Genomic DNA, 15371 nt, shown 5'->3' with positions numbered 1-15371 from the left:
CTAGTGATATGTTACTGGGGCCTGTCCAGACTGCTACTACTACTCAAATTGAACTAATACTGTGCTCCCCCTATACTGCTGCTTCGGAATTGTTACTGGGGCCTGTCCAGACTGCTACTACTACTGAAATGGAACTAATACTGTGCTCCTCCTATACTGCTGCTAGTGATATGTTACTGGGGCCTGTCCAGACTGCTACTACTACTCAAATTGAACTAATACTGTGCTCCCCCTATACTGCTGCTTCAGAATTGTTACTGGGGCCTGTCCAGACTGCTACTACTACTGAAATGGAACTAATACTGTGCTCCCCCTATAATGCTGCTAGTGATATGTTACTGGGGCCTGTCCCTAATGCTGAAATGTTACTAATTCTGGGCTCTGCCTATACCGCTGCTAATGCTATGTCACTGGGGTGTGGAAACGGAGGCTTCCCAAAGAGATGATGGCGGCGAGGCCATTTCCCACCAACGCGGTTACTGTTAAGGTGCAAATAACCATGGACACGTGGAGAGGACACGTAGTGCCTCAAAAACATCCCCCTCCTCCTCCAACAATGAAAACATTCTTGGCAAATACCTTTGCATTGGTCCGTCTGGTGGCAGTCCAAGAATTTCACCTTTAACGACACAAGAGAACCCCCCCACCATCCCCCCACCACGGCCCACTTAATCATGGCCACATTCCGAAAACCAACTAAATAAAACCGCGCTACTAGGTCCGCAGTCGCGACCACATTCCCACCAACACGGTTACTGTTAAGGTACATATTACCAGTCTGACTGGGGCATGCACTGTGGGCCGAAGCCCACCTGTATTGTATCTGAGGTTAGCTCTGCTGAGCAGGGCACTGCAATGGGATACATTTATGTACCACCGGTGGGTTCCAGGGAGCCACCCATGCTTTAGGTCCACACGGACTTCACATTAGGGAGTTGTACCTGCCTGTGTCTACTTATAAAAAAAACCCAGTCTGACTGGGGCATGCATTGTGGGCCGAAGCCCACCTGCATTTAATCTGACGTTACCTCAGCTGTGCTGGGCACTGCAATGGGATTTGTTTATGTAACGCCGGTGGCTTCCTGGGACCCACCCATGCTGTCGGTCCACACGGAGTTGTACCTGCCTGTGTCTACTTATAAAGAACCCCAGTCTGACTGGGGCATGCAGTGTGGGCCGAAGCCCACCTGTATTTAATCTGATGTTAGCTCTACTATCCGGGGCACTGCATTGGGACAAACTACAGGAGCAATACAGCGCTAATGAGACGTGCACAGCTACGCTAGCATTGGAGTCCGCTGTAGGCCCGCGATTGCTGAGGGTTTGTGCAGAGGCCTATGTCCTGGGTGCAGTGAAAGTCCGCTTCCAGCCTAGGATTGCTGAATCTGTGGGCTGAGGCCTATACCGTGGGCGCGGTTCAAGTCTGCCATGTTTGGCCGCTCAGATCAATTTTTTGTTCATGTCTTGGGTTTCCTAGGACCCACCTATGCTGTTGGTGCAAACTTAGTTCCCATTGCGGTGTTTGACCTGTCTGGCACAAAGGCACTGACTGACTTGGGTAGAGGGCAGAGCGCTCACGGCTTTCCCCTTGCAGTGTGGATTGAGCTATGAGACACCTTGACAGAATGAATACTGTGTGGCACATGGATTCCCCATTGCTATGCCCACGTTTGCAGCTCCTGACGGAGGTGGCACAGGATTGGAGTTCTCATTGCTTCTGTACAGCATTGTGGGCTATTGCCCCGCCCCTTTTAAAGAGGGTCGCTGCCTGGCCGTGCCAACCCTCTGCAGTGTGTGCCTCCGGTTCCTCCTCATGGCAGACGCACTTATAAATAGACATGAGGGTGGTGTGGCTATGAGGCCAGTGTGTGGCATGAGGGCTGCTGAAGGCTGCGCAGGGACACTTTGGTGTGCGCTGTGGACACTGGGTCGTGCGGGGGGGTTGGGCAGCATGTAACACAGGAGAAGTGGCAGCGGAGTGTCATGCAGGCAGTGACTGTGCTTTGTTGGAGGTAGTGTGGTGCTTAGCTAAGGTGTGCCTTACTAATGAGGGTTTGTCCGAAGTAAAAATTGTTGGGAGGGGGGGGGGCACTCTTGCCGCTATTGTGGCTTAATAGTGGGACCTGGGATCCTGAGATGCAGCCCAACATGTAGCCCCTCGCCTGCCCTATCCATTTCTGTGTCGTTCCCATCACTTTCTTAAATTTCCCAGATTTTCACAAATGAAAACCTTAGCGAGCATCGGCGATATACAAAAATGCTCGAGTCGCCCATTGACTTCAATGGGGTTCGTTACTCGAAACGAACCCTCAAGCATCGCGGGAAGTTCGACTCGAGTAACGAGCACCCGAGCATTTTGGTGCTCGCTCATCTCTACTAAATACACCTTCGGGGGCCTTTTTTTCACTTCAAGGGAATGTGTCATCAGAAAATGACGTATTATATAAATCACGTTTTTGGATTAAACATATTTAAGAATTTCTGGGGGGTTTTTTTACATTTTCGGTCACAATCAGTTTTTTTTTCTGTATTTTTCACACTACGTACAGAGCCTAATAATAGGCTGATATTTCCTGTTCTGTAGAGAAAGCTTTGCAGCAGTAATCTCACTAACATCACAGGCAGGATTACACTGAGAGTTACCAAATATATAGAGATAACACAGGATCCACCATTCACAAGAGGTGATCAACTGTGAATATCTACTCCCCTCTCTGCGACACCCCCCTCCCCTTCCACCGCACAGGCCACAGAGCATGTCTAGAACAATCTCCCATATAAATCAATGGGTCCCCTCTTGTCCATTGTGTGAATAGGCCGTTAGATCATCGTAAAGCATATCTTCTGAATGCTGTTAAATGTAGCTCAAAAAAGAGGTCGACCCCCATAGTCGTGTATAGACAACAGAATAAAGAATTCTACAATCAGAAAGTTAAAGCAGATTAGACAAATGTAATGTGCTCCACTATCTGGTGTTATCTATATATATAAAGCTGAAAGCCCTCACTGACTCACTGACTCGCCAAAAGTTCTCCAACTTCCCGATGTCGTAGAAACATGAAATTTGGCACAAGCATAGATTATCTGCAAAATAGTAAAAGTAATTGGGTCCCAACTCGATTATTCAATTCTAGCGCAAAAGAATTGGCGTCGAAATTTGACATACATAATCTAAATCTGTCACTTCCCAATGCCATAGAAACGTAAAATTTGGCACGGGCATTGAATATGTCATAAATAGGAAAAGTTAGTAGGTCCCAACTCGATTATTCAATACTATGCGCAAAAGACTTAGCGTCCAAATTTTACGTACGGAATCTAATTCTCTCACTTCCCGGTGTTATAGAAACTCGAAATTTGGCACGAGCATTGATTATGTCATAAATAGGAAGAGTTCATAGGTCCCAACTCGATTATTCAATTCTAGCGCAAAAGAATTGGCGTCGAAATTTTACGTGCGGAATGTAATTTTTTCACTTTCCGGTGTCATAGAAACGGGAAATTTGGCACGAGCATTGATTATGTCATAAATAGGAAAAGCTATTGGGTCCCAACTCCATTATTCAACTCTATGCGCAAAAGAATTAGTGTCCAAATTTTACGTACGGAATCTAATTCTCTCACTTCCCGGTGTTATAGAAACTCGAAATTTGGCACGAGCATTGATTATGTCATAAATAGGAAAAGCTAATGGGTCATAACTCGATTATTCAATTCTATGCGCAAAAGAATTAGTGTCCAAATTTTACGTACGGAATTTAATTTTCTCACTTTCCGGTTACATAGAAACAGGAAATTTGGCACAAGCATTGATTATGTCATAAATAGGAAAAGTTCATAGGTCCCAACTCGATTATTCAATTCTAGCGCAAAAGAATTGGCGTCGAAATTTTACGTGCGGAATGTAATTTTTTCACTTTCCGGCGTCATAGAAACGGGAAATTTGGCACGAGCATTGATTATGTCATAAAGAGGAAAAGCTAATGGGTCCCAACTCCATTATTCAATTCTATGTGCAAAAGAATTAGCGTCCAAATTTTACGTACGGAATGTAATTTTCTCACTTTCCGGTGTCATAGAAACGTGAAATTTGGCACGAGCATTGATTATGTCATAAATAGGAAAAGTTCATGGGTCCCAACTCGATTATTCAATTCTATGCGCAAAAGAATTAGCGTCCAAATTTTACGTACGGAATGTAATTTTCTCACTTTCCGGTGTCATAGAAACGGGAAATTTGTCACGAGCATTGATTATGTCATAAAGAGGAAAAGCTAATGGGTCCCAACTCCATTATTCAATTCTATGCGCAAAAGAAGTAGCGTCCAAATTTTACGTACATAATCTAAATCTCTCACTTCCCAATGTGATAGAAACATGAAATTTGGCACGGGCATTGATTATGTCATAAATAGGAAAAGTTCATAGGTCCCAACTCGATTATTCAATTCTAGCGCAAAAGAATTGGCGTCTAAATTTTACATGCGGAATGTAATTTTTTCACTTTCCGGTGTCATAGAAACGGGAGATTTGGCACAAGCATTGATTATGTCATAAATAGGAATAGCTAATGAGTCCCAACTCCATTATTCAATTCTATGTGCAAAAGAATTAGCGTCCAAATTTTACGTGCGGAATGTAATTTTCTCACTTCCCAGTGTCATAGAAACGGGAAATTTGGCACGAGCATTGATTATGTCATAAATAGGGAAAGCTAATGGGTCCCAACTCCATTATTCAATTCTAAGCGCAAAAGAATGTGTCCAAATTTTATGTATGTAATCAAATTCTCTCACTTCCTGATGTCATTATATATAAAGGATATGTCGCATGGTTACCTCCCCGTGGTGTTTCCTGGGTAACGCAGAGAACTATGCAAAATGGTGAACATATGTTTTTCTTCAGTATCTCTAAAGTAAGCATGACTTCATAAGATTTTCTGTGTGAACACCAGATAAACACCAGTACCAAATTAACTCGGGCGAAGCCGGGTGTATCAGCTAGTTAATAATAAAAATTGGTGATATATTCCGTTTAAATGCACGTATTTTGGGGTGACAATCATTTTTGCAATAGGCTTTGAGTAAAAATTTTGCACCGTGTGTCTTCTGCAGCTTCTGCATATCACTGTATATAGAAACCGCAGTCAAAGTCTCAATAAATTAGTAATTGAAGCTGGACTGACAATTCAAGGTACCTTTGCACAGAACAACTGTCAGGCACATGACAGCAATCCCATGGACTATTGCTCCAGTGCTTACCCAGAAGCATTAGTCATTGACATGAATGGATGCGGAGTGGTTGGGATTGTTCTGGCTCACCCGCCTCCACTCACAGTAAACAGGGGTTGTTCAAACAGCTCCCATTTATGTGGGCTGGCAGTGCGCTCTGCTAAATGCCAAGCAACTCAGGCCATTAAGTGAGAAATCTCTCACCTGTCAGTCAGCAGCCATGTGTACACGGGACGATTATCGCTGCAAGGAAAAAAAAACAAAAACAAAAACGCACAAAGCTCACGCGAGATTCTTGCCCGTGTAAATGCAGCCTCAGACTGCAGTGTCTGTATACAGGGATATATAGAAGCTGCAGAAGACAAATGGTGCAGCATTTTTAATTAAACTCTATTACATAAATGATTGTCAGCTCAAAGTCAATTCATGAATGGTAAAAACGGTCTCCCAAAAGTGTCCATAGCTATTAAAGAGACAACATGGAGCAGAACATTTCACACTGTATCCACAAATCTGCTGCGAAAACCACGGCCAAAAGCAAACCATTTAGGTGTGAATTTGGCTGCTGAGGCTTTCCGGCATATTTGCTGTTGGTTTTCCACTGTGGAAAGCCTGCAGCGGATTCGTCCCTTGTGAAGCCGGCTTTAAGGTATCTGTACATACTGCAATTACATCTGCACCAAAACCCATACCGACATCGCACGTGGCTTTGTTGTGGATTGAGCCACACATTTCGCTCACTGCAATGTCATGAATGTAATCTGCAGCGAAAATATGCTGCATTACTGCGACCAATAGAATATGCAGGAGATTTAAAAACCTGGAGCATGACTCGAGTCCACTGCGGATTTCTTTGGCTGCGAGTGAACGGGGTTTCTTAAAACTCCATTCACTACTATCAAACTGTACTTTTGGTTGCAACACTTCACAGCAAATCTGCAATGAGTGAATACAGGCTTTGTTGGCAGCATGTAGCCATGGAGCTCTACAAGTCTGCATAGGGGCTGTGTATACAAAATGGATGGCTTTTTGGATAAAGACTTTCTCAAACAATGCTTGAATTTCTTTTTTGGATAGTTGCAAAAGTCTACAAAAACTTTATTAAATACTGCATTATATTCAGTAATTTCTTAGGGCTAATGCCCATGGACGGATTATCGATGTGGAATTCGCGGTCAGACATCCGCTGCGAATTTCACAGCAATGTCCGTCCATAGACACGATGTGGTAAACGATTCTCCCCTGCCCATGAGCGGAAATCAATTGCGATTTTCCGCTCGTGGGGGAGAATCGCAGCATGTTCTATTCTGTGCGGAAAATCGCACAGACGGCTTCCATTGCAGCCAATGGTAGCAGTCTGTCCCGCAATACTTCCTCTGTGAGCAAAGTGGAAGTACCGTGAGAATCCGTACCCCTGCCAGCATGTTATGCGCTGCACTTTGCAGGTGTGCCTTCTCGGTGGGCGAGACATTCGCGGTAGATCCGGAGAGGTGAGTATAGGGTCTCTGGGGGGCGCCGGGTCTGATTCCGCTACGATATTTCGCAGGTGGAATCCGACCCGGCTGTGGGCATGAACCCTTAGTTATATCTGTTACCAGAAATTGGGGCACATTTATGAGACGTTTTACGCCAATGTTTTATATTCCAAGAAACTTCAGTAATAAAACAGCATTAGTTAACAGATGTTCATAAACGTCCTTGATATATAAATTAGAAACTTCCTAAACATCAAAGAAATACAACCTGTGGCATTGGTATCCACACATGGACGACATCTTACCACTAGTCACGGGGCACATCCCACTTAAAATATTAAGTAATGTCGTTTTTCCTGCCCCGCTGTGTCCGAGCAGAGCAGTGATTTGTCCTTCATATATATTCAAGTCTAGACCTGGGAAGGGAAAAAAAACACCGTTATGACTGTTTTATGATCCTATAGATGTAATAAACTGGAGTCTATTCCAGCCGTATTACAGGAATTTTATTAAAACGGTTTGTCACTTTTTCAACATTGTATCAATGGCTCATATATATATATATATAAGCCTAGAGTGATAATGCAGCTACTGGAGTCACTTTATAGTAGGCGACACCATTAATATTAGAAACCCGTTATCAGGCTCATTGTAATAGTTATATGAGAAGACAACCTACCCTAGGCATTAGCAGCAGACATACCAGCCTGTCCATGTTGTCATTTGATGGACTGCAAATTACCTTATTTCTTACTAATCTGTCCATAGAAAAATGGACTGACAAAGAAGTTGTGTGACTTCAGTAATAATCTTGTTGTAGGCTTGACAGCCATTTTCTTAAAGGGGCCTTTCCATAACTGATTGGATATGCCATGAATATGTAATTAGTTGAGGTTCTGACTGCTGGAACCCTCACAGCAGACTTAGGGCGGCTTCAGACAAGCATATGTGCCAATAGACTTGCCTCAGCGCAATGTGTTTGTGCAGTGAACGAGGTTATTGAAGTTGATGTGTGCAAGTGTCTGCGCATAGTACTGTACTTTTTACGCACGCAGAGTCAGTTCACATGCGTGTATGACATGCCCCTTCCATGGATTAAAAGTCTCTTTAACCTAATGCGATCCAGATGTGTACTTTTTTCATGGAATTGCGCAGCCTATTGACCATTTGCATCCATTGAGTGTGTATTTTTGCACTCCCATAAACTCCTAAGGGGTGAGTGGTGTGCAAATATGCAGAAAAATAAGCCAGATTCTTTTTTTTTTTGCGCGCGCACAAAATATGCTCATGAGGTACTTATTTGTATAGCGGAAACTTATTCTGCAGCGCTTTCAGGTAATTTATTACCCCCCCCCCTCCCCAGCAAGCTGGGTACTCATTTTACCAACCTCAGAAGGATGGAGGGCTGAGTCAACCTTGAACCGGCTACCTGAACCATATGCGGCTTGAACTTACAACCTTCAGGTCATGAGTTAGAGCTTAGGACTGCATACTGCAGCCTTAACACTCAGTGCCACACGAATGAGAACAAATCCAATAGCTTTTATTCCCTGCCCATTGCGCACGTGTCACACATAGTAGAGAAAAAGTAAACTTACCTCTCAAGGCTTCAACCTTTTTATCTGAGTCGGTGTACGTCTTTTTAACCTTATTTATCCTGTAATGAAAAATGAATGGTTTTCAATATTTCTTAGATTCAATCTATATAGAAAGTTGAGTTTGTTTTCTCCGTCCAAGTACAATGTTGCCTACAGAATTTTGCTGGTTGCTATTGGAAGAGGATAGCGGATCCCATAGCAAATATCCCAATTAATCTCCTTTCTATGGCTGGGTCCCATCCCAGGACTAGCATGGTCAACGCTTGTTTGCCCTCTTTTTTCCACCCCAATGGGTAGAAAGGATGATGTTACCCTTTGACCATTTGCTTCTTTATAGTGGCTGTGAAAAGTTAAAAGTTACATACCAACAATGCGAAGAAGAATGGCACCAACCTGAGCTGGACCCTTTCCCCGGCTGTAGAAGCTGCCTCTTCAGCAAATGCATTACAACTTTTACCTTACAGCTTCTTTTCCAAGCAGTTCTGCAGAGACATTTTCTACATAGTCTCCTGCTGGCATCTCCCTGCAGTCATCCTCCTCCATCTTTATGGGGACCGGGTTCCTTTTTGACCAGAAAGAAGATTTCAAAAAGAAGAACGGCTCGTACTTCTTGCCATGTTTATCTAATGAGGAAAGTATGGTTGTCAGTAACTACTGTATCGTACATGTGCATTTTAGCTGATGTTCATATCTACGTTTGGGCTTCAGTTTTCCTGCTACATCATGGAAGCAAGAAAACAGAATCCCTGCAGTGAACGGATCTATCCTATGCACGAACCAAAGGACGCCAGACGGATCCCACTGACTATAATGGGATTGTCGGGCTTCCATCATGCCCTCAGGCATTTTCCAGGACAAAATAGCACAGCATGGTGCACCGTTTTGTCCGGGATTTTGTGATGGATGGATCTGCATTGGAAACTCCACAGATGCAGATGTGAACAGAGCCTATAGCTTGGACTAAACACTACCGTAAAATCCAAGTTGTGCTGTACAGAATGGACAGCCATCATACATTTTCTATTAAATATTTTGCATGCATGTCTAAATACATAAGACTGTGGATCAGATTACATCGGTAATGTATACACACTTTATAGAGAGACAGCATAGAAATAACATTTTTATTATATTCTTGCAGTCACCAATGGTTTTAGAGTAATGGGACATCTGTTAACTTAGGGTATTTTAATGCATAATGTGTTGGAGAGCACCCCATGGGCGTTCAGCCTTGTCAGCAGCAGCTATACGGATACAGCCAGTGGTTGTCAGCACCTTGTACCTGTTTATTCAGCATTACAAAAACTGGACTGCTTGGCTGTATTCACCATACAGATTGTAGGATCTGGTAGCAGCTGTGTGCTCTTGTAGTTCTTGTCACCAGCAGCAGGGCAGCATTATATTGTAGCACTGGCTATTTTGTAGGCCCCAGTCACTAATTGCTGCTTTCCCACTGGTGATCCCAACAATAATGGTGCTGGCACATCATCCACATCATCCACATGCTGGTGCAGTTCTGGCTTGTAGTGGTAGCTCTCTGAGAGGCAATATCCTGGAAAGAGATGTGCATTTGCACTAACTATTGCCTCCTTGCTGATGCCATCAGCCAAGAAAGAGGGAGTAATCAATGGCATGCTCCTAAAAGAAAATAAAGGGGCACAGCCTTCCTTGATGATATCTCAACCAAAGGAATAACTGTGATAGGTATGAATATGCTCAATGTATGTCATTGTGCTACAGGCACAACAACAAGGGATCCTAAAAAAACAGAAAGTGAAAGGGGTTTGTTTTTATGTCTGTTTTAATCCTGTTTACAGCCCACCCTATGTGAGGATATAAGTGAGGGAGATGAACATGTGGAGTCTCTATAGATAGGACTACATGGAGGGAAAAACAATAATAAAATCCTCAGAGTTTTTTTTGCAGACACCAAACATAACAGAAGCCACTGATAATCTATTACTAAGACAAATAGATGAAGCAGCAAAACACAATGGGGTAAATATTATGCAGGACTTTATCTATCTGGATAGAAGCTGGGAAGCTAAAAGCTGTGTACCTCAGAAAGGTGACAAGTTTCTGTCAAGAACTAAAGATATTACCTTACCCAACTTGTACAAGGCCCAACTAGAGGGACGGCCATTCTGAACTTAATATTAACCAGCAGACCTGACAGAATAACAGGGGTGTAACTTGAGGGGCACTTGGAAAATAGTGACCATTATGTAATACATTTCCACTTGTCTTTGAAAAGGCCGTTTTATCAGGAAGCTACAAAAATACTAAACTTTAGGAAGACAAAGTGCGATCAGCTCAGAGATGCCCTTAACCCTATTGACTGTGACAATGTCCTCAGAAATAAGAGTTCAGACAATAAATGGGAAATGTTTGAAATCATCTTAAATACTCACTGTAAGAGGTTCATGCCTTAACCCCTTGAGTGGCAGGTTTCCTACCACCCTGTCGTGCCCACCAGGGCAGGTTTTTTAAAATGGTCTAATCATTGAATTTCAACTAATTTTGCAGTTGCGTCTCAAGAGCCATAACTTTTTCATTTTTCCATTGACATGGCCATATGAGGGCTTGTTTTTTGCGGGACAAGTTGTGATTTTTTAAACAGGGGGGAGGAAAAAAAGAAATGGGGAAAAAAGAAAAAAAGGGGCCATGTCATTAAGGGGTTAAATAATGCATTAACTTCCTTCTCTGGGTCATTACGACGCACACGGATACCACATGTGTGATTGTATTTTTGATTTTTTACAAAGTAAAGGGAGACAAGTGTTTTTTAATTTTTTTTATAATTTTTTTCCTTTTTTTTTTTTTTTTTTTAATTTTTTTTTTTGTGTCCCTTTAGGGAACTTCCACAGGGACCCATCAGGACCCCTGATCACATTCCGGGGGTCCGATGGTGACAGCCCTTTACATGCTGCAGTGACAACCCTTTACATGCTGCAGTCACATAGACTGCAGCATGTAAAGGGTTAACACAGCAGAGATCGGAGGTTTTCTCTGATCTCTGCTGTAAGAGCTGGTACCTAGCTGTCCTCTGACAGCTAACAACCAGCTCTCCCTGCCACAGAGACCATCGGCTTGCTTCTGACAAGCCGATGGTCTCTATGGCAACTTGTAAACAAAGCAAGAGGTTGCCGACATGTCGGCAATATCTTCTGCTGGTTTTTCAAAGCCCTTGCTTTGTTCTCTGTGGGTCTGTGCAGGCAGAGCACACTGTCACAGCTTGTGGCATTGTGCTCTGCAGCTCCCATAGTGATACATAGCCCGGAAATCTTCCGGGCTATGTTGCTATGAGCAGTGGAGCTCGTCCCAGAAAATTTCCGGGCGTGCCACTCAAGGGGTTAAGGAATAAAAGGGTTAGTAATAGGAGAAAACCAATATGGTTCAATAGAGATGTAAAGGGGGCAATAAACAACAAAAATAAAGCGTTTAAACTACTAAAACAAGAAGGCACCAAAGATGCCCTAAAAGCCCATAAGGAAAAAGTAACTGCAATTGGTTTCCGCTCGTGTGCATGAAGAATCGTTTTCCATAGCATGCTATGGGGGGGGGGGCTTATTGCTGCGGAATCTGGAAGTGGACGCCCGCTCCAGATTCTGCAGCAAAAATCTGCATGTGGACTTGAGGCATTAATCAGGTTGCTGCAGAAATTTTATATAGGAAAGCAGCTTTAAACATTTGTTATATGACCAACACATTGGCTGAATCTTCATTTTCCTGAAAGTATAAAGTGACCTCAGCACAGAGAGTATGGTCTTCTGGGAAAAGGGTCCACCAGTACTAGACACCAGCTCTGACTTTCTGGTCTATGACCCCATTTTTACTCAAGAATGCTAGCCAAATGGTCGAACACAGACCGGGAAGTGTATGAGGCAGAATGTAAATAGGGAAGTAAATTAGTCGATATCAAAAGCAAATCGATTCTAAACAGGAAGATATGGCTGGGGGAAAAAGTAGGAAAAGGTGACATCATTGAGGGTGGAGATAACGCCATGCATCTACCATGTGGACTTCTTGTAAATGGGGGTGGGATGGACAATTACTAGGGCTGGGGTAGAAGGGTCGCGGAATTCATCTGGAACCCTATGTAACAGCATGTTGAAATCTTCTGACCACACTATCAGGGAGTTAGGGAAAGACAAATCCTGGATGAGTTGAATATTTGCAGGAGGTGGAACATACATGGCAATCAGGATAAGAGGCTGAAACATTATAAAGCATCGCACAATAACATATCTACCTCGGGTATCGATCTTAAACTTCACAAGTTGGAAGTGCACTACCTTACGGCTGATGGACACCTTACAATAACTATTTGCTAACGTAGAATAATATCCCCAGCCCATCCAAGGCATACAAAGAGCTAAACTCTTAGCACCAGTGAGGTGTGTCTCTTGAAAACACAAAAAAAGGGGTTTGCTACCATGTTAGACAGTAGAACTAAATGTGATTGTTCTCAGTAAGAGAAACCACGTAATCTTGTAGATATGATAAATGAATTCCATAGACAGGAGTATGGCTATGGGAGAAAATATTCCTCCTTCATTCAATAAACATGTGCTCTTCACAGACAATAGAGTACGCGTTTCGGTTCTATTGGAACCTTGCCCCCCACAGGTGATCATCTGTACTTATTAAATACGTCTTTAGATTTATCCCATTTTGCCTGAGGAAGAACACAATGTAGGTTTGAAAGCTCGCAATAACATGATGTATTTTTGTTAGTCATTAAAAGGTATCATATCTACAGGATTACTTGATTTCTCTTACGGAGAACCATCACATATTGAAAACACATTATGTCGAAGTAGTGCTGTTTGAGTATCGGGAAAACTAAGGTATATTTGACTATCAATAACGTGTCTGCCATTTCACCTCATACATTATGGTCTACATTGAGCCATGGTTGTACAGGGGAAAAAAATGTTTAGTATGCAACAGCAAAAAAATAGCAAAAATAGTAGAGGTGCATCTACAGGCTACAACTGTGACATATTATTTCTGGAAGAGTTCACACATATTCCAGATTAAACATTTATCAAACCCCTCCCCCACCCTGCTACCCACATATAAATGAACATATGGGAGCTTTGATTCCCGAAAATGCTTCCCCCTGAAAACTCACAGGTAAAGTATACATGAAGATACACTAGAGCAAGACAGTTGGGCCATGGTCTAAATGGTAATGGAGAACATAAGACAGGTGTGAAAAAAAACATTGCAAGAGTTCAAAATCAAACCTTGGCGTGTCAGAGATATTATGGCAATAGGTGTCCCACTGTATGTGCGGGTGTCTGGGTGCCCACAGGGTGACCTATCGCCGATGGAGCTGGATGGTTCAGACCACGTTGTTCAATCTAGTGAAGACCTCATCCAAGGTCTGAAAGAAGTGGGTGGCATTGTTGTGTGCCACTCAGAGCTTAGATGATACTACATATTTTACGTTCAGATCTCTGAGTTCATGCTTAGCAGCGGTGAATTTAGCTTTTTCCTTCTGGAGTGCCACTTTGGATGGTAAGCTGTCCCAACTCACACATCAACCCAAGAATAGTATAGTATCTCTATTGCAAAAGTTAAGCAGTTTATCCAGTTGTGGGAGGTGCCCCAGGAGGGCCAAGTGTCGCCAGGATTCTCTGTGCGCATTCAACAGTCAATAAGAAGACGACTTTTTCACAGCCAAAGATGGCAATGAGCCATTCCTCTAGAAACCCCTCCGGGTTTTTTCCTTCCACACCTTCCGTAAGACAGACAAATAGCAAGTTAGAACGGTGCTGCCGGTTCTCCTGGTCCTCAAGCCTGCCTAGAAGTTGATTACACGGATGTTGAAGGTGCTGCACATCTCTTGGGTGAGGTTAACCTTCAACTGTGGACGTGATTCATTTGCTACACTTCCATGGACCTGGGGTCTCACAGTGTTCTGAATATTGTAGTTCATTTTTTGCGCAATAATGAACTGGATGTTTATAATAACTTGTTTATATTCATTTTTAGGTTATAAATAATTAAAAAACATGTAGAAATAATCAACTTTTATTTATATATTTTAGTAATGTTATATAATAGAGAACTTTAAAGAACTTTTCAGTCTTAATTCAGTCGGAAATCTAGAATGGGGAGGGGTCTGTGAGACTCCACGTCCACAGTTAAAGGTTAAACAGTATGTACAAGGATGCCAGTCCAGGTCTCCATATCGGACACCCTGTCTCTAAACTTCTGCATGTCTTGTAGTAAAAGGGAGACATCAACTTTCACTTCATCAATTCTATCCATGAGAAAGATACGGCTCTCAGTTATGTCCTCCAGGAAATATCGGGGTGCACAGTGAGTCCCTCCTCATCTGCAAATGCTGAAGTGGAGGCACCTGGAGGGCTAGCGGGAGACCGTTTCTTCTCTTGAGAATTAGTACAGTGAAACTAGTCTGTCTTTAGCATCCTGGATTCTCTATGAGGTGCCATATTTGTCACATCAAGAAAACAGAGAAGCAAATTTGAGTAGTGTATACGTCAGAAAGAGCGAATCAGAGGGGGTAAGCTGGGAAAATAGACCAGCGCTTCCTTGCAGTACATGTTCAGTGAAGCACAGGCACACAACAGGCACTATATCTTCTAAAATGACTTGTATTAACTGAGATTAGGTAATAATAAGGCTTGCATATAAAACAACTCATATACGTAATAGTCCATCTGGGGAAATTGTTCCCAGAGTTGCTATGATGGGGGGGAGAATTTCCCCCATTGCAGTTCCCAGCCTCACACTCCCCATAGCACGTTGTATTAGCAGAGATCCCTCCACAAGTGATATACTGATGGTGCAGGTGTATAGTAGAGGAGCTCGCGTCCTCCGCTGCCAAGCTCTGCACCTCCACAAGCAAAATTAAACATAAAAAAAAAAAAAAAAAGACAAAACATGGATAAAAACATACAGAAGAGATCCAAGTGTAGCGGTGTCATGTACATTGATATTCTCCAATAGGATAGCGTAAACCTTTTGGGTATGAACTACCTAGCATAATGATCCAGAATGCGTCCCGATTCAGGAAACTACGTCTCCAATCT

At 42.9% G+C, this 15371-nt stretch overlaps 1 protein-coding gene across 1 annotated transcript in view; it reads right to left on the bottom strand.

Moving 5' to 3' along the window:
• Nucleotides 1-15371, bottom strand: part of LOC136588034 (ABC-type organic anion transporter ABCA8-like) — a 199411-nt gene that overhangs the window by 118760 nt on the left and 65280 nt on the right. The window contains exons 10-12 of the mRNA XM_066586932.1: nt 8762-8927; nt 8305-8363; nt 7012-7122 (exon numbers count right to left, since the gene is read on the bottom strand). Coding sequence (XP_066443029.1) covers nt 7012-7122; nt 8305-8363; nt 8762-8927 — 336 coding nt within the window. The remainder of the gene's footprint in view (nt 1-7011; nt 7123-8304; nt 8364-8761; nt 8928-15371) is intronic.

This window comes from Eleutherodactylus coqui, chromosome 13 (assembly GCF_035609145.1).
Source record: "Eleutherodactylus coqui strain aEleCoq1 chromosome 13, aEleCoq1.hap1, whole genome shotgun sequence".
NCBI classification, from domain to species: domain Eukaryota; kingdom Metazoa; phylum Chordata; class Amphibia; order Anura; family Eleutherodactylidae; genus Eleutherodactylus; species Eleutherodactylus coqui.
This window is presented reverse-complemented; position numbering and strand designations above follow the sequence as displayed.